Below are 27,268 nucleotides of genomic sequence, written 5' to 3'. Positions count from 1 at the left end.
TCCCAAAATCCCCTGGACAAACCCACAATTGCATTCCCTACAATGTTGCATTGAACATGAGGCCTGCTCTCTTCTTGGCACCAGCAGAGCCACTGGTCATGTCTTCTGAATTTGATCAAATTGGTCCACTGCCTTAAGAATGTGACTGCCCATTTTAAATTGCACGTACAGTGGCAACTGACAACACACACACGAAACCTGAATACAAATAAATTCAACTTTAATAGTGTTTTGTACACCACAAGAATGCAGAGCCACAGCCACACAAGAAATCGTCGAAATGAATGGACATGCAATATATTTCGGAAGCCAAAGCCAAACAAAGTATGTCCAAATCACTGCTCACTTTTTATGTGCGTGTGCATGACATCACTCAGAACACACAATCCGGTGATCTTGCAACTTTGTACCGAGAACACAATTACGGCAGTGGGAACTGCTAAATCAAAACACAGCAAGGAGGATAAAGCACCCAGTTATGCAAAGTTTAAATCACTTATTCTTCCCAACAAGGAAGAGAAAAAAAAAAGACAGTCGCACCAATCTTTAAGTGCTTACTCGACGGATATATAGCTAGGCACTTTTCTTGTAAGCAGTGTGAAAGCACCCGACACTGCATGGGTCTCAGTCGAGACAACCTTACTTAATGTTAGTGTGAATAGCGGTGATGTGCTGAGGTTATATAATTCGTGGGTGGTATGCAACTTGCTAACAGAGTGCATTCTGGGGTGAAGCATGGCAGTGGTCACTGGCACTGTAGGTTTAGCTTTCTTCAAAGAAATGCTACCCAACGTAAATGAACAACAGATAACACAAATATTGTCACAAGCACCTACAACATACATTTGAAAACAGATGCCCCAACAACTAGGCAACACAAAATGGCATTTGATTTATGCAAATTGCACATGCTTTGCAATGCTGCAATGTATGACGCAGTAAGCATCTGTGCAGCTTTTCAAAAAGCACAGCAACTGACCATACAGTACATGGTCCTTCTCGTAGAGTTCAAACCACTAGCTTGCTTCATTTTCATCACAACAGCTTAACATGGGCGCTGTCATAAGCTCAAAATTTAATTGGCTCTGGTAAATGACCAGTACTGACCTGCACAGAATGGGTATGCCGTAGCAACTATTAACTGCAGCCATGTCAACGAAAAACAGATATGCCTACAGGCCAGTGCGAGAAAACATGGCAATTTTGATACTACTGTAAGAACAGCAACCCTTCTAGTAACAGCGAACTCTGCACATATGAGCATCCAACATGCATACATTCTCAACTGTCCTAATGAGAAAACGCACAGCATACGGCAGCAACAGGTTATAAGTTCTGTCCAGCAATTTCAGCAGCAGCAAGAGAAGCCAGTAACTTGCTACCAAGCCTAGGTATATGCAAGTGCACAGTCAAACTTGGCATCTGATGGACATTGTGAATTTCTTCTATGCAAGACTTCCTAGGTAAATTGCAAGGATGCCATTCTTTTACTTTATATTTATTTCCTCGTATTTAAACCAAAATGTGGAGCGGTGCTCAGATCAAGTCATGGACATAAAGCACCATGCAGCATCATAAGCACAGCACACGAATACCTTGGAACATTCACGTAGTTTCAAGCATGAAAGCACAAAAACAGACTAAAGGTGCACCAGAAAAAGGTAACAACACTGCCATGTTCACGTGCTAAAATGAAAGTACTGCTGCCATTATCAGAGCAAAACATGCCAATGTCTGCTGACCTATGGCTTCATTCAAACCACATAATGTGAACGAAGCAACAATGAAGTTCAAGTAGTACTTAAAGTGACCTCATACTGAATGGAAGTGGAAATGAGGGGATGAATGCGAGAATACACTGCAGTGCATGTATTCATGAATGAAAATGTGAACGAAAGTGCAGAAACTATTATGCCACAAGTGGTAGAGCCACACAAAACCAGAGTCCACTTGTGCTATACAATCGCACTGTTGCTTCAGGCACGCAATAAAAGTGGCACAATAAACTAGGAAATGCACAGAAGGTACATAACTTTTCATGCATGTGTTTTCAGTAATGAAGATTAGGCATAGTTGATTTGAAGTGAAAGTTTTTCAACAATACATAGATGTGACCAGCAGTGACATGATGATGGGTTACCTGTGAATGCTCTTCCTTTTCCAAGTAAGTGCGAAATTATATGAAATTCTCGTCGATTTGATGACTAAAACCTTAGACAAGGCAGCAGTGCTCATTTATTCTTACTTTTCTATTTTCCACCAGCATTCCAACAAAGAACTTTCCCCTTAGTGGCAATGGTACATTAACATTTTCTGTGTGCTGAACAAGTTGTTCAGTAACTGTTACTCATGGTGTGATTTGGTACCACTAATTTGGTACCAAGGAAGAGACTGAATTGGCCATTTACTTTCTTGTGTGAGCCCAGATTAAAGAAGGAATACAGAATACAATGTTTTTAAATCCCACAAAGAGCAAGAGAAGTCCCATGTTTGGAGATCCTTTGGGAGGCAAGGCAAACACCGGTACAAACAAGTTCATTGGAGTAACCAGATGAACTTGGACTAAAAAGTGGATAGCTCTCCAAGAACAAGGGGAAAAGAGAGAGAAGGGAGGCAGGGCAACATGGAGTGTTGGGAAAACAGCCCAAAACAAGTGAAATGTCTCACCTAAAGATTATTTTTTAATGCTGCTTGTCTGAATAACAAAATTTGCAGTTCACATCTTATTTTGAGAGAAGGCAGAGTCCGTTCTAATGACTAAGGATGATTGATCCAAAACTGGTTGTCATCTGAACTCGTACTACCATGCACTAAGAAATTATGGAGATGATACTTGGATTATTTTTGTTTGACATGATTTATGGTTTTTAACAAATGCCTCAACCTAAGATGTTAAAGATCCCAACTGCAGAATTTCGCAAGGAACTCTACAAAATATGCAAGTTAAAATCTGTTCGTCATAAGTGGTCACCCTGAAGTTCACAAACGAGGACAATTAAAATGACACTGGACAAAGCTAACAGGTAAAAGCAGATACCACAGACTTCTACACAACACAAGAGCCAACTCTCGCAAAACGTTCGAAGAGCAAGCATGAGACAATATTAACTCTAGCACTGAAGTGCTAAAGTTAATAGAGTTGATAAACGTAGGAAAAAGAAAACATGCTTAATTATAGCTTTTACTTTGTTCTACGAATACAATAGCTGCTGAATATGCAACACACACAAAAGAAAGGTTATATTTATATGTATATTCCTTTTTGTAGCACAATATTGGTGAAATAAAGTAAAGAATGCAAGACATGCGCAGCAGAAAAAATAAAGAAAAGACAGATTCTCAATAAGTGGCCGTATTTTCTTGATATGCATTCGATAACTGAAATGGACAATCTCAACAATATGGAGTGAGGAAGGAAGGAAGAGAAATAAAATTGTCAAAAATTTCAAAGCATAGAAGAGGCCTCCAAATGCAAAAGGAGCTTAAACATTTTACAACATTTTCAATTATAGAGCTGTTTGGGAGGTACAGCCATTGGTACAGTCAAAACAGGTTCAAATCTAATAAAAAAATGTGTGGAAAGGAATAAAGCAAAAGTGAAAATGAAATGTGGCACACACTTTGCCGTCCATGATGGTACATTTGACGGGCAAAACTAGAGCAGTACAAAGTAAAAGCGCTGATGTATTCTGATGGCACATGCTCGGTTGTCTAGGTGCAGTGGTGACAGCACTCTCTCTTGAGGGTTAAGTTCACATAATGCTGCACCGATTCGGGTCATTTGGGTCCACCTGCAACGTATCATAATGCCCATTAGTAAGTAAATGATTGTGGTGTACATTATGTTATTAATTTTCACCGTTAAAAACTCCAAGAACCACAAAAAGAACTTCAGACACCAAAACTGCGTGCCAAGACGTTTTACAAGGGCAGTGCCCACTCTTGCCTAATGTGGAACAGTTTGCTGGATACTGTTCTGTGAAATTAAGCAGATGCAAAGATGTAGCAAAATATTTTAGAAATTCAAGAATTTTTGAAAGCCAGAAATGCTTTACAATACAAATTCTAAAGCAGCCAGACAGCTAAGCCTTATTATGTGATAGCTAAGAAATAAAAACAGGTTTTGCATTTTCTATCGATAAAGTTCAATGTCTGAAGGCAACAAATGGACTATAACAGGTGCCATGGTGGAGCATTCAAGATTAATTTCAGCATCCTGGGGTTATATATTGTACACCTAAATCTATGTAAGCCAAGCGTTTTGTGTTCCACCCTTGTCAAAATGTGGCTACCAAGCCCACGACTTGACACTCTGTGCAGTACTCCACCACAGCTATCGCACCACTGCAGTTGGTGGCTTCCAAGTTAAGAAGGTGTGAAACTTAAAACAAATACAGTTAAACCTCAGTAGAAAAAAAACTTCAACACAAGGAAATTCTTAATATAACAATGTATCTACATTTTTGTAACCTGTCTACAGAACACCATGCATTTTGAACCTCAATGTAACTAAGTGTGTTTATACACAATTTCAATACTATAACAAAATTTGACTGCCATCATGAAATACCAAGGCAATAAATGTAATCTGGCACGGACACAAATAGAATTGTGTGCGGCTGTGTGAAAATGCACCTCTCGAATCGCGCGGCAGCCACCGAAGCGGCACAGTATAGCAACAAGAGCACCACATGCTGTGGGTGCGAGGAAAAGTGTGTGAGGCGAACTGAGAAGGATGGCAGCTTGATGTGCGCAGTATTCCTACGTATCAGATGGGGAGAGGGGCCTTTCTTTTTAGCTGCAAGCGCAGCAGAGTGCATACATGGCTCATGTGCCTAGTCTTTGAGGTCATCTGTGGCAGGTATGAAGATTGGCCAAGCCAATATGGCCATGGCTTCGTGTGCGGTCTTCCCATACAGTTAGTGCTCTAGTGCTGGAGATCGCGTCATCTCGAGTTTTGGAGATGCAAGAGACAAAGGATTCTCTCCCCTCTCCCTGTGCTCTTTAGGATAGAGTTGTGCGTCTGGAGGTGACACTATCAAAGGCGGCTAATTGTGTGTACGCAAAAGCATTGCAGGCTTCACGTCGTACCACCGATGTGAAATATTGTTGACACAGCATGTAGCCACAGCTTTGGTCACTGACACTCCAACTGAACAAAATGAAATTCCTTTTCCCATTGAAATTAAGCTTTCTTTTTCCTATTGCTTGCTAACTTTAAAAATTTCAGAAGTTTCCATATAAAAAAAGTCTGTCGGCAAGTGTACTTTGCATAAAAGGTCCAATTTCAGTATAACAAAATTTAAATATAATGAACTAATGTGCCTATTTTCATGACTTATGTCAATGTTTAACTGTATACGGTGCACAAGAAGACCACTGAAGTTCACACGGTGTGGCTCTTGCTCTTTTCTAGCTGGCTTAATCAGTTTCTGTGATTTTGCCAACCTAAAAAAAGCAGAATGTGGCAGTGGGGGGGTATTTTTTCCGTTGATGGTAGCACCCAAAAGCAGCTTTCTGGTGAGATTAAGAGCCATGCTCAATGCAAGCCTGATAAATGTGAAGGCAGCAAATCCTGGGCGCTTTCGCATGCATTTTACGCATCACTGCAGGTCCCACACTAAGAACCACTACATTTCTGTGAACTGAGGCCCATCAGATTTAGCAAAAAGTTACTGCAAGCAAGATTCTTTAGGGCTAGAGAATTTATAACTTCTTAGTTCCTTGAACCGGTAAATTGAACTAATGGAACAGCCTGCTGGCTGTTCCATTAGTTAAATTACCAGCAACAGCTTGCGGATGGATCAAATCACACAGACAACATACACATGAAGACAAAGGAATGTCAAAGTACCACGAAACGTGCGATGTTATACAATAAATCACGGCTTGCACCCTACGCCTGTATACATTGTTTGATTCATGTCAACAGGGACCTTCGGTGTGAAATTAACTATTTTTCATGAAAAAAAAATTTTTTTATTTGTCATTTTATGGTTAGCTTTACACTTTAAGAAATGCAAACAGTATAGTGACTACACGTTGACTATGCACTTCCTCAGCAAATATGCCAAGCCAGGCACCAAACTTTCTATCGTTTTGGATTGCTTTGGTTTGGCTTTAACGCTCTGAGGGTCATCTCACGTGTATCACAGTGACGAACCTCAAGAAAAAAAGAATGCAACACCTCCAGTGCGACTAGTGTCGCACTGGAGGTGTTGCAACCTTCCCCGACTTCCAGAAAAAAATTCTTATTGAGCGGTCACTCTTGCTTTCTGCCAAAACTGATTTAATTTATTAATTTTTTTTTTTGCTTCGCCCTACGGCGACTGCCACCGTGGTAGTTTGGGAGTATTCCCGCTTTGTCTAGTCCACTGCTGCGTGCTGCATAGTCCCGTTATAATAGGCATTCTTGCATGTGTTGTTTCAAGCTACAGGAGTCAGGAAAAGTTATCTCGTTCTTTATTACTCAAAGCAGGACAACTTCAAGTGCATGTTGGTGCAACAAGATATGTGTCACGCCTGTGCCTAAACAGAAGCGGCACTCCTACTAAGAAACATCACTGCATAGGCAACCCTATGAAATGTGGGTGCAGGTCCACCACAAAAATGCACAAGCACGGTACACCAGGTTTCCCGGCACAGTGACGGCGTGCGCTTAGTAGGCAACTAAGCGCTACACAGAAATCGCAGGGACGATTGGACGCCACAGCATCAGGTAGGTACTGCATTTCAATGAAGCAGCAATGGTTTTTGCCCAATAGCACGTCGTGCACGCATGCACTGGGGAAAGCAAAGTTGGACGAGTCGCTAGTTGTACTGCTACATCTGCTGCTGTTCTCCCTGTGCGAGTTTCGAAATACTCCTTGGTATCGCTATTTTGGTGTACAGTAGCCGACAAATTTTTCGGACTCCAAAAATTCGGACTTGTTGCACATTCCGGACTTCATAAATGCACCTCCAGGGTCCCCATAGAGCTAACACATTTAGGTGACAAAATTCGATTTTCCGGACTAAATCGCTCATTCCAAGCCACACTACCCGATCTTGCGGGCCGCCATGTTGGCTTTTCCACTGGCTTGGCTTCCAGTGGCCTGCTATATAGCCTCCAAGATTGTGACGTACACGTCATTTTCCCATCTTGGAGGCCATGCCCGCTTTTTCTTGGCCAACGAAACGCTCCACGGGACAGAACTTTTTTGCTCTCTTTTCGGTAAGCACTATCGTCATAATCATGTAATGCAGGATCCATTTTTTTTTCTTTCTTTCTGTTTTGAGTTTTGGTTGCTACTTTGCACGTGGTGTCCACAGTGCAGGTGTGTCTCGGAGCCATTGAGCATCCTTGTAGGGCTTCGCATTTGTGTGATCAGCACCAATTCCTGTGCCTTCGCGAGAGCCTAGTGGTGCGAAAAAACATGACATTTCTTCTATTTCCATGGCGATCTCTGCCAACGAAGATCGCCAACACAGTGATGCTCTTGTCAACTGTATACGGAGACGTCACTCTTGCGCAAATCCAAGCAAACCTGATCACCTCCAGGCGATGCCCTGCCCTCCAAGGCAAGGAATTATTAGGGATTTTCCTAAACTAGTCTAGGTCTAATTAATTTCATTTTCTTTTGGGGGGGGGGGGGGGGAACAAGTTTTTCCAGCTGTTCGATATTTTGGACTATTTTTTAGTCCCCGCGAGGTCCAGAAAATTGGTCGGGTACTGTACTGCCCTTGCGCTATCCCACGGTCATGCGAGAGCCATATTTTTTCAGCACTTCAGGAAAAAAAATTTGTAGTGTGTATATAGGCCAACATTTACTGCAGCATGACATTTATTTCTTTGCTCATAACACCGGTGCATGTCAGCTGACAAAAGTTTGTATTAGGCAGTTTGTGCATACTATGGTTTAATGTGCAGTTATGCAGCATTCCCGCAGGTACAGATTAATGAGGTTTCACTGTAACGTAAGCACAATGTTTGTTGCATGTACATTGTTTTTGTTCATTTATCTGTATGTTCTGAGCAGTAACTTCCACAATGCATATGCCCATATAGCTATGACATGCCAACTAGGCTCTTGAGAAGCATGGATAGGAGGCTCACATCATCGTGGAAGATGTGCTCGCTGCGGAAGCCGGAGGGACCACCAATGCCTGAGCTGCGCTCAGAGAGTCTGCTGAACTGCCGACGACGACTTTCCCGTGTTGCCACTTCCTGGCCTTCCGAATTGAGGAGTGCTGTGCGCTTCTGCTCTCCCTTCGGCCACTTGGTGTTGCGCATGACCAGGTCTCCGGGAGGGTTGTGCGTGACCCCACAATCAGGACTCCAGATCTGCACAAATATTGCAACACACTGTTCAACTTTCATGCACAAAGGCATGACGCTTTGAGTTCTGGCTGCTGAAGCCAAAAGAAGAGAAAGCAAAAGCTAACGATGCGAGAGTCTGAACCTGTTTAGACTGATAGGTTCCCTGCAATGGAACTGAAAGCTTGGCAAGCTGTACAGATTCATGGCTGAACTATAGCATGCACAGACAACAGACAGAAAAATTAATTCAAGCACTGACACAGTTACTCTTTCATAAGTGAATAGCCACTGTGGTTGATGACAAATGAAATGGCAAAAAGAAGTTGCAAAGGAGCTAAGTTTTGTGACACGTACAGTGATTGTGGCTCCTGGCTTGATTACGTGGGTACGGTGGAACTTGAATGTGAACTCATCGTCACCTGCTTTGCTGTGAACCTGCCAACCAGCCAACGGCACCTCCTGAAGCAGACAAAGATGGAGGGCGGGAATGAGAAAACCCAACAAGGAAGGCAAGTAGCAATTTGCGTAGCAACACAATTGCATCCCAGCTAACCAGCATTGATATTCTAGCAATCACATGCAGGTTTAATTAGAGGTGCATGACAGTGTTTAAATTTAGTTCCCTCATAACATTATAAATGTCTCTTAGGAGGCTTGCTTACACATGTTCACTGCTTGTAATAAAATACTGCATCCTGTTAAAAGCCTTGCAAGGAGTCTGCTTTCAAAGCAATGTTGGTGCCTTGTTTGGACTTCAATGGCTTCAGTACCCAGAAGTTTACCTAAAGTACAACAGTCGAATGACTGTACAAAGAATGCCTCTACAACAAAATGACTTGTACAGCAAAGGAATGATTTTGTTCTGGTCACATTCCTCTCTTCATCCGCATTGTGAATGCTTCAACAACAAACACCATTGAATCAAATTTGCCTGTACAACGAAGGAATTTAGATGGCCAGATGGCTGATTTATTGCTTTACAACTAATGCCATGCCGACCTTGCAGATGCTACTGAGCTACGCTCCGGGCTAGTGACGCACTTGACGAGCAAGCAGATGTCAGCAAATGTTATAGTCCTGCTGCGTTGCTCCAGGAATCGGCCAACTCGCACACTGCTTGTTGTAACACAGCAGCGGGTACGATGGCTGGCAAATACGTCATAGTTGATGACAATGTGATGATATAATCGTAACTGACGACTGACGTATTCAAAGCCATCTAGGTCTATGAAGGTAGCAGTGATACCTAGCAAATGAGCCAAGAATTTTGATGGCCGAGGACAAAACAGCGACATTGAACAATCTGTAGCTCTACCCCGCGTTGCTCCCACGTTTCACTGCAGAGCATGCTGTGACCTCGTTGCAATAGGGCAGCGTCAGTAGCAAATTCCATCAAATGAAATGCCCACAAAACAATTGCAACTTACTTCACAAAGTTGTCCTTGCGTTCATTTTAAATAAAGGTTTTCCCTTGTAGAACATGCTTAGCCTGCTGTATTCTTAGTGATATGGTGCGCAATTTTTACAACAAAGTTACCTGTATAACAAAACATTTTGGAGGTCTCAAAGCACTTCGTTAGAAAGGCATTCAGCTGTACAGTTTTAGCTCTTTTGTAACGTTTGCAGTTTCGGCAACATTTCGGCAACAAAAATTATTAGTGACAGTGTGCAAGAGTAACTCGCCCACAACACCAAATTCACAATCGTAGGTGCCGAATTTTAAGTGGAAGCATTATGTTAGAGGCCATGTCAGACTCCCTTACTCAAATGCATGAGAAAAGCTGATATGCTATTCATGTGCAACCGGTGAATTAATATGAACAAAATTTGTAGCATTTAAGAGAAAGTTCACTTCTAACTGTTCTAAGCGAAATTATTTTATTCATGGCCTCAAATTTTTGATAACCTGCCAAAAAAACCAGCAACATTAAAATACATACCGTATTTATTTGAATCTAGGCCGATAGTTTTTTTCAGATAATCATATTCCAAACTCTAGGGTCAGCTTAGATTCGAGAATCTTAAAAAAGGTGCCAGTTTTGTATTGAAACTGCTAAATATGGTGCATAGCTAGCGCCATCTAGAAAAGTCAGTATCGCAGCCGCTACTAGCAGTGCCAGTAGCCAACTGTACACAAGCGAGGTCGTCATTTTGACCTGTGTCGTGTCGGCCGTATTGGTGTGCGGCATGGTGTTATCGCGATGGCACCAAGCAGGAGATTCCACTACAGTGCCGCTTTCAAGCGAAAAGTTGTGATAGCCGCAGAGGCATTGTCGAACCTTCAAGCCGGGCGGGACTTCGGCGTCGACGAGAAAAACGTCCGTCGTTGGAGGGGACAACGACAGCAGCTTTTTGCGTGCGCCGCAACGAGGATGACATTTAGCAGACGAAAGAAAGGCCGTCACCACGAAGTAGACACAGCTTTGACCAACTTTGTTCGGACGCAGAGAGCAGCTGCTCTTCCAGTGACAACAGAAGTGCTCCAAGAGAAAGCTAGGGAACTTTCGAGAAAGCGAGGCCTAACGCCAAAGGATTTCAAAGCCAGCCAGGGCTGGCTTCAGAAACTCGTAAAGCGCTTCGGCTTCAGCCTCCGACGTCGCACTTCAATCACCCAGAAGCTGCCAAGCGATTTCGAAGAAAAGCTGATAGCTTTTCAGCGCTACGTGCTGCGAAGGAGAGAAGCGGCAGGCTACAACCTTGAGTAAATCGGCAACGCCAACCAGACGGCTGTGTATTTTGATATACCAGTGGCATACACCGTGAATGAAAAGGGTGCCAAGGAGGTGAATGTGTGCTCTGCAGAACTACGAGAAGCAGCGCGCAACTGTGATGCTGTGCTGCACAGCTGATGGACATAAACTCCCTCCTCATATGATATTTAAAAGGAAGACACTGCCTGCTTGAGAAACTTTCACAAGAAATGTAACTGTGCGGGCAAATGAGAACGGGTGGATGACGGGTGCGATGGTGAAAGAGTGGGTTAAGATTGTGTGGCAATGGCGTCCAGGAGCCCTTTTGACAAAGAAGTCGCTCCTTGTCGTCGGCACTTGACCAACAACGTGAAGGCTGCGCTCGCCCAAGCAAACACGGACCTTGCTGTCATACCGGGTGGCATGACGGGACAGTTGCAGCCACTTGATGTCTGCATCAACAAACCTTTCAAGGATCGTCTGCGGAAATATTACATGGACTCGTTGACTGACGAAGACCACATGCTAATGGCAACGGGCCGCATCAAACGTGCATCGCTATCGCAGCTGGCGGGCTGGGTAGCTGCAGCGTGGGGGGACGACATCCCAGGTACTTTGATCGTGCGCGCCATTAAAAAGTGCAGCATATCTAATGCGCTTGACGGTATCGAAGATAGTGCACTGTTTGAAGGTGACAGTGACAAGGAACACAGCGACGACGACGACGTTGAATGAGCTCTGCATGTTCAGATTCAATAAATGCTTTTTGCATTTTGTGAACACTGTCCTCGCTTTTTTTTGTTCGGCCTACATTCGAGGTAATATTTTTTGTCATTGGCATCGCACTTTAGGGGGTTGGCTTAGAATCGGGGTCCGCCTAGATTCGAGTAAATACGGTGTGCTTAAACACGAATTTTACAACTCAATAGCTTCATGCCAAGAACAGGCATCACAATTCTGTGAAGTGTATCAGACTGCCTAAATAAAGACAAAGCATCTTTGCTTGGAGCTTTCAATGTGATAATTAATGCAGTTCATAGTATTGTGGTATCTATTTTTACTACTGAGTTACACATTTGTAAACTTCATTCTTACTGTGCTATTGCTAATTTTCACTGCTGTGCGATTGTCTTTAATTGCACTGAAGTTTCAGTGATAGCATTAACAAATGTTTGAATGCACAAAGTTTACTCGCACCTGAAGGCAATTAAAATAAATCTATAATTAGAAAATTTGTCCGATAAAAATGATGACACCTGTCCTCCCAAGATTATAATGCAAGTGAGAACACAAATGTCACACCCATGCAGAATAATAGCTTATACCCATGTCAAAGCGGGTAAGTTAAGTGCACTTATGGAGCGTGTCACTCGGTTTAAGTGAACTGTGCCAAATCTAAACTTTGCAAGTGCAGTGTCACTCGCAGAAGAGTGTACTCTGGTCGGAGTGCGTTCACGGAATGCACTTTGCTGGCCGAGTGCTTAGCCTTGCCGCCAGCGGTTTGCATGGTACAAAATGTAATGCGTAAGAAAAGGACACATAAGTTCATTTTAGTTATTGAACAGCTTTTAACAAAACAATAAGAACAGAACTCGCTCATATTCTATTTTAGCAGGATCAAATGCAGTCTCAGTGCCCACCACCATGTTCTGGATTGGCTAGATATTCGTCTTGGCTGGTATTCACTTGCAATACTCATATAATAAAGATCTTTTCATTTTTTGTTGAGAAATTAAACATTATGTTTTTTTTTAATCTATAGTACAATGTAAAACAATAACTTTTTAGTTCTTTCTATAATCTACATATTCAAAAAACACGTTCTTAGGCTGTCGCCACTTTTTTCTTTACTGCGAGTGCGCTTTGTTTTCCCGTTTAGCACCGCTTAGCCTAGAGTGTCACTCAAGGCCTCGACGTGCACTTAACTTGCCTGCTTGACAGGCGTATTAATTTCATGTACATCCAACAGCCAGCTAAGGTAAAACAGAGGCACTGACCTTCGTTCCTTTGTTGTGAACAGCAACATACTTGCCATCAATGCAGTGGTCAGAAAGCTCAAGGTCTCCCTTTGCAGATGCAGTCACTTGGGCATCAGAGTTGCTCTGTTCTTCACGGTGGGACATAAAGGTGCGCTTTCGCTTGGTACCACGGTGAGGAGTCACAAACATTTCCGAGCTTGTAGGACTGGATGCTGGGAAGGAAGAAAAAGAATGGCACAAAAGCTCCAAGTTTAGTGGAGACCCTCTTTTGAAAAGCGAACTTAATTTTTTTCAGATAGTTTCATGGAACGTGCACTTACGTACTACAGTGAAATCTCACTAATTTGAAAAATTGAATAATTTAGACTTGTCCTCTGGTCCCGGCAGGCATATGCATTATTTAATGGCATCAAACTCTTGTTCATTTGGCCAAACTTGGAGTGCAGGGAAAGTGAAGTGCTACAAATGTGCGACCCAAAAGAGCAAAAGTGGCACTAATGTCTGACGTAAACTAAGCGGCAGAGTTTGCATCGCCATAGTCATCAGCAGAAAGTGCACAGAAATGACAGGAACACCAGACTGCTTTGTGCCTTTTTGTACCTTTATAATCTTTATTAACGCATTTACCGCTGGGTATAACCTCGCAATGCTCGCATGCTTTCAGAACTGTACAGTTGCGGCAAACAGCATCTTTGTTTTGATACAATGCATGCGTTGGTCACGCGCTTTTAACACTGCGTAGTCGTCATCCATAATCCGGTTGATGTTGTCGTTTCATCTGCAGCAGTTGCGGCACACAGTAGTTATGTTCGGACTCTGTGTGCATGTTGGCCGCTTGTCTTTAAAACTATGTGGTCTCCATCCGCAATCCGGTCAATAGCCCTTTCAGTCATGATGTCTCCATATAGAGAGGCGACTTTCTTCGTTGCATTTTTCATCAAGAAGCTGCACACTGGTGCGACTAATATTCAAGATACAAATAAATGTAATTAGTGCCATATGATATGAAGAGGCAAAACACTAAAGATGTTTCAAGATGGATGCCTCCACGTTTTGCGGGAGCTCTGGTGAGTCGCTGTTCAAGTTTTTCTTTTAACACAGCCTCAATCATTCAGAACAGCTAAAAACCCCTGTCTTATGTGAAAAAAGAGCTAAATTTAAAGAAACAGTTACAGTAAAACCCTGTTAAGCCATATCTGCTTAAACAGTAGTTTCGTTTTAAAAGTAGTAAAGCCAAATTTCTGACTAGCAGCCATTGAATATAATGTGTTTTGTATCCGCGTAAACCGTACCAGCTTATTGCATTCGTATCGGTTAACAAGTAGTGTTTCCACTTTCCATCACGCAAGCACGGCGGCGCGTCGTCTCCATCGGGCAGCTCGGCCGAACAAGCCTCAGAGATCATAACAATGGCCTCCAAGCGCCCTGCGCATTTGCGCGTGAAGCCACATCAACATCATTTTGGTGCCGTGCCAGAGTGTTGTTGGCGTCGTGCAAACAAGGACTCGCATCATGCCAAAGCTCGGATAAAAAAGACGCCAGATGCTCAGCATAAAAGAAAGAAATGCTGTATGCTTTGATTGAGGATAATTAGCGATGCTGTTGACGGCTAAAGCTTAATTTCTTCAATGTTTAGTCTAACATGAGAGTGGCGAGTCAATGTTATATGTTACCTTGCGTGCACCACTTCTGTTTGTATGCGTAGTACACAGAACATACAGGGAGAGGTGTTTGCTTGAAGCGTTGTTGAGCGCCATATTTTATAAATTCTGAGAGGGTTGAGCGTTGTCATTTCCTCACATGGAATATTGCATTATGGCAGAATTACTGAACTTGAATTGGATTATGGGGCTGTACGTGCCAAAACTACACTCGGATTATGAGGCAAGCCGTAGTGGCGAACTCCAGATTAATTTTGACGCTGTGATGTCCTTTAATGTGTCTCAAAATTTAAGTGCATGTGTGTTTTCTATTTCGCCTTCGTCAAAATGCAGCTGCCGTGATTGGGATCCAATCCACGACCTCTAGCAATGCCATAGCCGCTAAGCCAATGTGGCGGGCATGGGCACAGAAGTGTTTATTTGACAATCAACTGCTTCCGTAGTGTCTCCTGGACCCTTCGATGCACTTTAATTAATGCAGCTGTGCTTCTGCATTACTGCGCAAGTTCCCCGCTTGACATATTTGCATGGCGTTTATTTTTCAGAAACACCAGTAATTTACTGTACCGCACCTTGAAGTTAAGCTTATCCTGTTTTCCTGCAACCGCTGTCGTATAGTAGTGGGGTTTCCTTGCCTTTTCACGTCACCTCCCCCAGCTCACTTATATGGGAACTCTCCTTCTCTTCTTCTCTAATGCGGCAAATGTGGTGACCGCCAGGGAGCTCCAGAGGGCACTGTGCACATCCGATGCGGTGGGGTGAAAACGAGTTCCACCCATCGCCTTTCCTCTCCTCTTACTCGCGCCTGTCATCTACATACAGGCTTTGAACCAACGACCCCCCGAAAGCAGCAGCAGCAGTGGGAATGTCGAAGGAAGAAGCAAAGAAAGCTTTGCTTTAAAATTAGACATTGTTCGTGCTATCGAACATGACATGAACAAGTCTGCGCTGGCACGAACAGGGATCTACTGTTGACTACGGTGTGTGGCATTTAGAATGTGAAGTTGCTCGGCAGCTGTGACCGCGAAGCGATGTCGGCTACGAGGTTCGACTTTTCACCATCGTTGCCTCTGTTGTTGCGAAGTGTCAACTAGCGACAGTGATGAGGACGACACAGAAAGCGCCAGAAATGCAGCGTTGTGTATCGCAGCTGAGGACTGTTTCTTACAATATCACAACATGTGCACTCGTTGATGCATCATTCGCACAACCTTGAATAACTAATTTCTCTCCTAGTAAACTGCCAAAGCATAATTGCAAAATAAAAGTTAGTATTGAGTCACGATGTCTCCATATGAGGACGCAACTGAATTTGCATAATTGTCCTAGAGAAGTACATTTTTTCTTCGCACTCTGGACACCTACAACATCAATACCTGCACGCTTTAAATCTTTCCCTGCAAAATATCATAATTAGTGACTGAATGGGATAGTGACCATGGTTTCAGCCACAGCGGTTGCAGCAAACACTAGGTTTTTTTTTTACTCTATCCAATGTACACGCAATGTCGCAAACCCGGCGGAGGCTGTCGAGGAAGAAGGGTGACTCTTCCATAGTCCACACACTGGCATCAAACATGTCAGCTACATTGCGATGGGTGGACGATTTGTTACCGACCAGCTCAGTTGCAAAATATTAAAAATAAATAATAGAGATGTGTACATGGTAGCAAGAAGCTACACAGATAAAGATGCTGGACTTGTGTCACGGCTGCAATGTGAAGGGAGTAGCGAGGCCCTCGCCATTGTGAGCACTAATCAGTCACAAGATGACGAAAATTGCAGCTTTCACATTGACTTTGTGCCAAATAGAAGAAAAGGTTGCAGATTTATTTGGTAAATAAAGGCAAATTGATGTAGTAAGCATTTCTTTGTGGTTATCTTGACACCCTCAATAATTTGACATTCAGTTGATTCAGACATTCTTTTTCAGTCCTGCGAAATTCAAATTAATTTTGTTTTACTGTATATATTAATGTTATGGATGTGAATATGCAACAACTTGTTTATGTACGATATCTAGCTGCTTACGTAGGGTTAAGCCTAGACAAATAAACAAGCAGATGTAGCCATTAGTAGCCCACTTGTTTATGCAGTATTTTGGGGTGGTATTCTAAGGCAATCACCTTCATATAGTTTCACTCTCGCGGAATTTTACAAGACTTGGCACTGCACGCATTTATAATAATACTGTCAACAGCGCTCGTAGCACTGTGCAAAGATAGTGAAATTGGCACAGTGCCAGAAACGCTTTTGGCAGTATACGCAAACATATTCAGTGCCGACTCACATGAAATCTAGCGAAAGTGGAACTGTCCGCCAAAGTGATCGCCCGAGAATACCACCACTGGTTACATTTGATCATGGTGACCACAGGTCATTCAATTATTGTGTAATCGTATGGCATCCTATATTATCATTTTATGAACAGTATAGTACCACACATTTATTCATGTCTACAATGCTTTGTGTACAGTTTGCTTTGCCATTCCCATGCTGTGCACAACATTGAAGTCACTATGCTGTTAGTGGCCAGTTATACTAACGAAAAAAATAAGTGGAAGCACATTTCCTCTCGCATTATTCTCGCAGTGCAGCACCATGCAGTTTCCAACTGCACTTACAAGGATGGTGAGCAGCAGAAATATAATGACATCCCTGCATGTCTCTATCACTACAGAAAAACAGCGTGCAGTATACTAAATCACGAGCAAGTGACAGTATAGTGGAACTTTGCAATAACGAAATTGGTGGGGAGCGTGAAAAAATTCGCTTTTGCAAGAATTTCGTTGTTGCGAAATGGCACAGAACAGATAGGTAATGTGTCGCAGAACAAAACTTTATTGTCAAAATTCCGTTAGCCAACTTTCGCAAGCTTTGCTCGAGGATTTAGAACTGCATTGCCGACAGTACAAAGTGGGCCGCATGCGTCCATCAGTAGTGGCAGCACTGCGATGGACTAGTATTCTCGGTAAATTGCTTTTGGAGTATGATCAATTTTGCGAGATTTTGCGTAACTTTGCACCTGAAGCAGAGCAACAGTGCTCTGTGCATGTAACAGCATTTCTCCAGCGCATGCTGTCACCTGTAGATGCCAACGCATCCCGTGTTGAGCATGAAAGTTGATCGTATCTCATATACCCAAAGGCAACCAATCGAGATTACGGCCCCTTCGCACAAATATATGTTTGGTGCTAGATCCACACACGATGCCTGTCAGTGGCACGTGGCACCAAAACCAGTGTTCTTGAAGCAAGGGATGTGTATTCCCGGATGATTGCCCATTCAAGGCCTGATACGTGCAACTCCATACTGCAACCGCCATTTCAAGTGCCATAAACAATTCCACATCAGTGGCATGTGGATTTCCCTGTTTCTTCTGCATTTTTATCATCAGGCACTGCACTAGGTGTGCAAAAATCATCATCATATGTCGGTAGCAACATGCGTGGCGCTTCAAACGAGTGATCAACAAGCAAGATGGTGGCCATGACATGTTTCCAGTGCACGCAATCACTTCCAGAGCTTGGTTGTTTTTGTAAACAAAAAATGGCTGTGCCTACACAGTGTAATGCGGTGGCATCTCACGCAATTTTGGTTCAAAGCAGTCACAATTTAGCCCATTTTGGAGCCTGCTAGCCTTGTGCAAGTATGTAATAGATAGGGTTACGTTCTGCCAAATTTCGTCGCTGCGGGATCGTAGTACGGTGAAACCTCGTTAAACCATAGTTGGTCGGAGCTCAGAAAAAAGTATGTGCTAAATGGTAGTACTGCTTAACCGAAATAGCGTGAGACAGCCCACTTACCTGTGAAAAAAAAAACAGAACTACGATAGAGTGCAATGAAAGGGCAGAAAACATGCAGTATTTATTCACTTAACATGACAAAAGTATGTTACTTTCATTTGATGCCACGGCGGGCTAGCAGCAACAACGGCGGCCTCAAACTCGCTCAAGCTGCGAGCCAGCTTTTCTGCCAGCCCTTTCGTATCTACAAACACCCGCATAAGGCTGACGTAACGCGCAGCATCTGCCACTTACAGGCCTGAATTGCCTGTGCTGTCACTTTCCATGTCGTCCTCATCACTGTTGTTAGGCGACACTTCAGCAATAACGTAGGCAATGATGGCGAAAAGCCAAACCTTGTAGCCAATGTATTTTCGCAGTTGCAGCAGCATTTCCGACAAACTTCTTCGCATTCCAAATGCCACGCACCGCAGTCAACAGCAGATCCCTCTCGCGTGCCAGCACTGACTTCATGCCACATTCGACAGCACGAACGATGTCTAATTTTTATTCTATGCTGAGCACCCAGTTTTTGTCCTAGCTTGCACGACACCACAACACGGGCCACAACGCTGCGACTCTGGCACGGCGGCGGAATGATGCTGGTGTTGATGTGGCTTCACCCTTCCCAGCACCCTCTGCGTGCTTGGAGGCCATTCCGCTCTCTGAGGCTTGTTGTTCTGCCGTGCCGACGTACTACAGTGATTTTGCGACGAAAAGCTATATGTGTTAATCGATACGTGCGCAATAAGCTGGTACGGTTTATGCAGATACAAAATGCATTATGTTCAATGGCCGCTGAGTCAGAGATTTGGCTTGACTACATTTAAAACGAAACTACTGTGTAAGGGGGTACAGTTTAACGAGGTTGTACTGTACAGCAACATTTCGTTGTTGAGAGGTATGAAATGCATTGAATCCTAAGGCTATTCGCCGGGAATATGAAAATATTTTGTTTCTGTGAGAATTTCGTTGTTGCAGGATTTCGTTATCACAGGTTTTGACTGTATCACCGAAGGTGATCAGTTATGCACGCAGCTTTTAGGGAGAGGAAAACCTGAAGCACTTACTTGGAGTGATGTTGAGGCGTGTCTCTTCTCCCTCAAGCAGCTTACGGTAGGCAGCAATCTCGAGATCGAGTGCTACCTTAATGTCCAGCAGGTCTTGGTACTCAATCAGTTGCTGCTCCATCTCAGCACGCAGGCGGTGGATCTCCTCATCCTTCGCAGTCAGGGCTCGGGTGTGCCAGTCACGCTCTTGCTCCAGGAGCCGCTCCAAGTCCCGCACACGGGACGAGAGAGATTGGTTCTGCACGTGCCAAGTAGAGAACAAAAGTTTAGGAATTTCATTGGAGTGAACTGGTGTTACCATTCCCTACTCTGCAAAAAACATTACACATTTTTCAATTTAAGTTGGTGTAACTGCATTTACACTATCAAATAAGTGGAATGCACTCTGCATTATCAAGAAAAATTTATATATGCTTTGGCTGAACACTTCACACCAAGATGTCACCACTGGCATGACTACTCACCTCTACATCTTTCCCCATACATCTAGGCTATTATGTCAACATCATTCTAAAGCTTCATTGTATGCCAGCAGCAGCCCTTTGTGTGATATTACATGCACAACTCCTACAGCTGCTAGCATGAACAACCAATTGGAAAATTAAATGATAGCTGCCATGTGTGACAGCCGCACTGTGTGAATCCTGCCTCAGTGGCTTACCAGTGATTCGAGCTCCGAGATGCGAGAGTTTACACCTTCCAGGCGAGTCTTGTAGGTGTGCAGCTCATCACGGGTCACAGAGGAGTCGGAAGAGCGTCGGTCCAGCAGTTCCTGAAGGTCATGCATCTTGGTCTCGTAGATGCTCTGCATTTCCTCCCGGTTCAGCCGCATCTGTGATTCGTACTGCTCGCGAAGCTCCTGCAGCGTGTCTGCCAGTTTGCGCTCGTAGTTCTCTTTCAGCCTCCCGTCAATTTCCGTTATCTCAGTCTGCTTCACAATCCGCACTTCTTCCAGCTCCTGGACCAACAAAGTGGGGAAAAAGGGACGAGGCCGAACAAAATAAAGTTAAGCCAGTGCATCACACTCAAGGAAAGAAGTCAGCAGCCTTATCTTACTGGATGAATGTGAACATTACAGTGATTCTTCATAGCATGGCTGTGATTTTTGATGAACATAGGCACTACAGCAAGAAGCACCTGCCTCATGCTCTGCACACTCTTTTGCCACTAAAGGTATGTGTGGCTCAGCGTGCTTGCAATGTTTGTGATAACTGGTTTAGCCACACAAAAATTTGCCACAGGCATGACAATATGAATCTGCAAAAAGCTAGTTCTCCGTCTTTTAAAGCTTACAAAACATATTGCTGTGAAAGCTGCACTAAGTATTACAAGGCGCACATAAAGGAGCACATGCGTTACATGACGAGTGTTGAATTACTAGCGTCATTTTTTGTTCTAAGTCTAATTACAAAATATATCTCACAGCCTGGCTATGGACATTCTTCTGCCGTATGGTTCAGCCTGCTTGCAATATTTTGTAATCACACCTGATTTAGTCACGCTAAGAAAGCAAATGTGTGAAATGCATGCAGCCTGGTAAGACCACATCAAAGGGCCTCTCCCCTTACCAGGTTTGGGCATTGCAGACAAGTGCGGCACAAAGAACATGCAGTGGACATTTCGTCAGCAATGTATCAAACAGCTTCACAGCACTAAAATGTTTAAAATTTCAAGCAGAAGCCAGCGCGCTCTTCCTCTTGAGGGAGCCTTGCTTCCAGCCAGCAAGCCAAGGTTACATGCACAAAGCCTTCTACACAATGTCTTCTTGCAGCATCACTGATCACAGCACATGATTTCGGCAAATAACCCAACATAGAGCCCATGACACACACACTGCTGATGTGTTATGAAAAATTGCCAGGTCATTTTATCATGCCAACTTTTCCCTGGCACACAGTAGTTCTGCTTTAACAAACTGTTGACTTCTGCTAATTTGGCTGCGGTTAACCCAATTTTTTACATTACTTCAACCCCGACACCGAAGGTTCCGGACGGCGCCCATACATTTCTGTGGGCCCAAACTTTAGTTATTTCGATCCTAAAATTGGCCTTCTCCAGATAATTCAAACTTGATCAGTCAGCACACATGCTTCAGATTCCTGTGGTGACCCCAATAGTGAACCCTTAAGTGGCAGTGTCTCAGCAGAGCTTAGGGGACAGTGATTACATTGAACACAAGTAATCTCCTGTCGAAAACGGCTATTTTTGGCCTGCCCTAGGAAGATTTTCAAGCAATAACCATAGCTCACAATATCTGACTATAGGATTTACCTGATTTTAACGTGCACCTATCTTTTCTCTGTTTGCTTTTTTTACAAGAAAATTGTGCCGAAAATTGCTTGCACAGGAAACTGAAACTGCCTTCGAGACATTTATACGCTTCATGACATTGAAAAAATGTGTTACAGCGAAGCGAACTTTAGGAAATCGGCCGCCATTGTACAACACATTACGCCCTTGTCCATTTTTCTTGCTAAAGAATAGTGAGCGTTAAATTTCTACTTTGTTTAGGAGCTCTAATGTCATTTCTAGTTTTCTACTTTAGACTCATAAACAGTGAGCGCATGTTTGATTCGGGGCGTGTTACTCGTGCAAATACTGCCAAATGAATCGGCGGTGTCCTTTGGGCGTTTTTTTTTCTGCATCTTGTCTGATTTGACCTGCCAGATAATCAGATCAATTTCACTGGTCCCGTCATGGTCGAACTAATGGAAGTTGACTGTACCAATTACTCCACCGCATGCAGGCTATGCAGCTCTTGATATGTCACATGTATTCTATGTTTGGCATTCACAATGTTTGACTACAGCAAATGAATGCACCTTTTCATAAAGAGACCTCTGGAAGTCCAGCTGCTCATTCAGTGTTCTGGCTCGGTTGCTGAGTTCTGTGTTACGCAGGATCTGATCTTGCAGTTCTTTCTTGACTCTCTCCAGTTCTTTTGCCAGGGCATCCCGCTCGTTTTCAGCGTCCTGCAAATACATGCACAAGCATCTTTTCAGTATGGCAAGGCAACAGTATAAATGCCTCAATAAAGAGAGGTGTACCTTGAGCAAACGTGCTACTCAATTTTTGTTAAGTAATACCGAAAAGTACACTGAGAAATACTTTATAATGCCTCTTCTTCTCTGTTCCAGGCAACATCAACTGATGGATTCAAGAAGCTTTACAAACCAAGGCAATACCTGGGCCATGTGAGATGCCATGGTAGACAGCTTCAGAGAAATTTTTGCCATCAGGCCTTTTTAACAATCGCAGAGGCCATGGCAAACAATAATTTTCACATTTCATCACCGGGGAAATGTAAAGCATTGTAGAACACCATTTTTATGTTACACCAACAAGGAATGCAATATATGATCATGACAAATTGCCTAGCAGAACATCCTGCTTTCCTAGAAATATTCCTGTAAACATTAATTGCACCACACTGGTAATCTGCTGCTGAATGAAGCACCCCCGGTGACAGAACTGACACTATAGTTATAAAAGAAATTAATATTCTGACAAGCAAGTTAGCTCCTTTCATGGTACTGTAGCTGCTTCTGTTAATCAAAATGTCTATATTAAGAGCTAACTTTTATGCATTTCAAGATCAAAACTCTTTTTCAGCGTATTTTTTTCAAGCTGCCACTACTTTGATTTACATTCGTACATTCTGTTTGCAACTACAGGATTTCCATAACAATTAAACCTTTTGTATGATTTTTATGAAATTACCATGTTACTGAGCCTAAGATAAGACATTCCAGGTTTCTCACCTTAAGTTGTGACAATGCCTGGTTCAGGCGCCCTTGCACATCCACAACTTGAGACTCCAATGACGTTGCACGACGCTCTGCTGCTGACCACTCACGTTCCCGTTTGTTCAGCCTGTACATATAAGAGATTTCACACATTAGTAACGTAGAACTATAGATGTTTGCCAAGCAGTAATATCTTAAGAGTTGAATTAGTACCGTAAGTTGATATCTGCATGTTAAAACAACCCAAGACTACAAGCTGCAATGTTCAAACCAACAAATAGAATGCAAGTTTTACCCTGAACTCCTTATTTTTCTGCAAGGTACACGGTCAATACCCCAGGTCAACATGCTATACACGTCTAACTTCGGCCGCAATGAACCTTCAGTGCACTACACTGTTTGGCAAGCAAAAATATCTACCATAAATAACTAAAGCAACAACCTACTAACTGCTATGCCTTGTATTTATATGGAGTTATTCTGCATTTTTTTTCCCACTTTACCATTTGTGTGCAATGAGACTAAATTAGTCTGAAATGACTATATATTAATAAGCTACAATGCCGCATTCAGAAATACTACTGCGGAGACCCACAAAAGTAATATGCAAAATACTACAAACCTGCTTTACATTATTTGAATGCCTATCTGGAGCAAAAGTTGTCGCCATGCTAATGTCCTCTGTAGTGGCACATGCACCATATCAATAACAACAAAAGCCAGCCAGTCATTGCCTTCAACAGCCAGCTGGCTTTTATGTAGTTGCAGCACGCTGTACAGTGTGTTTTGTGTGCCTCCTGGTTGTTGATAGCACAGTAGAAATGAAAGTTTAAAAGGATGACTTTATGCTGCTTACTCAGAGCACATTCATATTTAATTATGCATCTGAAAAGCAACATGGGCTCAGAGATGCATGTATCATGCGTATAAGGTCAGCTGCACTGACAGGTATACCTTGTGCACATTTTTTGCATCAATGCAGCGAGTGTTTTCCAGTGTTCAAGTAGGAACAGGCTCACATCTACTGGACACTTAAAGGTTAATTCCATCTATCATTCTCTATTGCTCTGACATTGAGAATGCATTGCGTGCCAATTTCACCAACTACAAAGTATTTGTAGTTCTAAGACAATTTTTTGCAAACATCAGTGCAACGCTGCACTTTTTTTTTTCATTATTTATAGCAGGGCAGTTTTGTCTTTCCATGGCACATTTAGATTTGTGAAATCGGAGCTTGCATTCAAGTATTTGACTATCTGCTCCAAATGGACGAGTGGAATTCAGCAAGAGCTGTAGAGTTTTGCCCAATGACAAGCAAAAATTGCATGTGCTTAACAGCAGGCCTGAACCAACTTGTGTTTTCCATGGAAGAGGTATGCTGGTCTCTATCAACACACAGTGCAATATCCTTGATGTAATCCACAAAGCAGCATAAACTGAACCCCATTTATACTACTGAGCCAAATATTGACATCATATGAACCACTTCTAGCTTGTTGCAATTTTGCAATATTTGGGCTACAAACTCCTGAACAAGATGAGATGAATAAGTGAGCAAAAGCTAGTAGTTCAACATTCAAGCCTGTCTCTACCTTTCAATCAGAAAACAAAGCTCCACACATGTAGTACAAGTGTTGAAGCTGAGGAGATACGGTAACAGATCATTTTGTTGTTTACAGTGCCCACATACTAAGGCCTTTGTGTATTGCTATTTCCCTTTGGCTGTCTTTTTTTCCTTAGTATGTGTGCAATGTGAACACCATCGAAATCTACAAATGAGGCTAGCTCGGGCTCAACATTTCAAGCAACTTGTGTGGCTTCAACCATTAAGGTGCATAAGATGAACGCCGATTTGCCTTCCAAGTTAGAATGTCCAAATATAGAACACGTATGAAACCATTCTTTCATGCTAGGCACCTATATTTGTTTCATGAATCTGCAAATTTCACATTGGGACAGAAAAAGCACTTTTCAGTGCAATTCAAATGTTTCAGTTCAGGAAAAAAAAGTGTTATAGAATGTTCAATGCAAGCAGTGCGTTGCACCAAACAAATGTGGTGGTCTTGTCTTGGTGAGCAGAGTTCAATGCATAGAAAGATGTAACTGTTTTCGGCTTAACAAATCATAGAAGCTAGATTTTCTGCATGTGTAATCTTTCATGAACTCTGATATGGTAGCACCTAGAAGTAAACAAAACTAACAGTTTGGCAAGAAACACGTGTTTTCCGCAATTTAACATATTGTTCCACGTCTACTTAGAGCGCCAGGAACGAAAGTTGAAAATTTTTCTGCCTCTGCTCCTGCCTCTACAACAGAAGTGACTAGCTTTTGGCTCTTATCAGTGACAAACCAATCGGGCAAACGATCCGCAGACAGCAGATACGCAATTCTAATGCGTTTTGCCAACTTTGAGTTCGCTATGGATATGATGTGCAACATGCGATTATCGTTACAGTCCGCTGCAGTCAATCCGCTCGTTTCAGATACAAGCAGCGCGCGCTGCTCAAATTTGAAACTCTGCGGCTTCCCCGCAACGCGCGCCGCTCCGGAAGCGACGTCGTTTCATTTCCGGGACGATTTCTGCGGATCCTGCCTGGACGCTCGATCAGCGGCACTAGGAATGCTATAGGAAGCTGGCTCAGCCCCTAAAGGAGTACAAGTTGCCAAACGCCCACGCAACCGTATCTATTTCCAACTAGACTAACAAGCCAGGCCCGACTGCTCAAACAACCAAAATCCTTAAAGATGGCGCAGGAACCGACCTACTTGGATGCCTCCCAAAATAACGGTGAAGCAAAAATACAATAAAGGAGAGGACCACACATGGTCGACGAAAACGGCGGCATACTCACTTGGCCTGCAACGCCTCGGCGTCGGTCTGCCATTTCTTCGCTTCCAACTGAAGCTTCGCCCTTTCGTTGGCTGTATCGTCGACGGCCCGTCGGGCCTCGGCCAGCTCTCTCTCGTATAGATTCTTGACGCTGGTCACTTCACGAGTGCGGGTCTCTTGGCTCGTCTCTATCTGCTGTGTGAGTCGACTATTCTCGGTTTCCAACTCACGCACTCTGTCGATGTATGCAGCGAGCCGGTCGTTGAGGTTTGCCAGTTCATTCTTTTCCTGAATCCGGGTAAAGCGAGACTGACTCAACGGCGAACGTGAGCGCCGGTCGTGCCGCCCGCGCCCACCATCGGCCGGAGTCTGAAACCCGGCCGCCGGGTTCTCCTCGTTGTCGCCGCGATCCTGCGACGACGACGCGCTGTGAGAAGATGACGTGGTGGTGACAATGGTCTTACGAACGCTTCTCGTCGCCATCTTCACTGGCCGGTGTCACGGCTCGAGTGCTCTGCTGCTGTTCACGTTCCCAAAACGTCGACGGTGTACCTTTGCCTCGCCCGAGTACCGGCACCACCAAACACAAGATGGCGAACTGCCGCCACAGGAACGGCTTGTAGCACGCGAAACGTAGCACCCTCTCTCCACTTTCGACGTGACGTCGGTGACGTTAATGATGACGTTTCCTGCCGCGAAATTTGGCTTACCAGCGTGCATAATGCACAGCCAGTAACGTTGATCGAAACGCTTCTGACCTGTTCTAACGATTCTGACCAGATTGTTTCGCCGAGATTCAGGGCCGACGCCACGAGCAAGAGGAGAGTGAACAAATTGATTGAACGTACACCGCCAAAATGTAATAATTGTCTCACATGTGCGTTTGCAGCAGCAGGCTGCTTTCCTCGACGGTTCCGAGATTCAAAGTCTGCCCCGGAACAACTCACATCTATTTTTCCGGCATAAAAACAAAAAAAAAACAAAAAAGAAAAGCACCAATCTCATCAACGCTTTCATTAGCTTCATTGTATGTTGACTTCGTATTTTTAATCATTACTAAAAATCGAACTTGATCCTCAAGTCTACGGTAAGGGAATGAAGTAAAAATTTATCTCCGTTTTCGTTATCTCCGTTTTCGCCAGTAAAGCCTTTGAATAACATTTATTTCTCAGGGGACTTATTCCCCAATTATTCAGACACCTTATTCT

The 27,268-nt window shown here is 43.4% G+C and overlaps 1 protein-coding gene across 1 annotated transcript; it reads right to left on the bottom strand.

Annotated features, from left to right (window-relative positions):
* Positions 1-203: 203 nt before the first annotated feature.
* Positions 204-27,268, bottom strand: LOC126542502 (lamin Dm0-like). Its single transcript, XM_050189602.3, has 9 exons — positions 26,083-27,268; positions 23,246-23,357; positions 22,307-22,456; positions 20,146-20,442; positions 19,485-19,722; positions 12,987-13,180; positions 8,654-8,758; positions 8,096-8,323; positions 204-3,791 (listed from the first exon to the last, which is right to left on the bottom strand). Exons 1-9 carry the CDS (start codon positions 26,541-26,543, stop codon positions 3,753-3,755), a joined length of 1,824 nt encoding a protein of 607 aa, XP_050045559.2. The 5' UTR covers positions 26,544-27,268; the 3' UTR covers positions 204-3,752.

The sequence above is a fragment of the Dermacentor andersoni genome, chromosome 2, assembly GCF_023375885.2.
Source record: "Dermacentor andersoni chromosome 2, qqDerAnde1_hic_scaffold, whole genome shotgun sequence".
NCBI lineage: Eukaryota > Metazoa > Arthropoda > Arachnida > Ixodida > Ixodidae > Dermacentor > Dermacentor andersoni.
The sequence above is the reverse complement of the archived record's forward strand: the minus strand, read 5'-3'. Positions and strand labels throughout refer to the sequence as shown.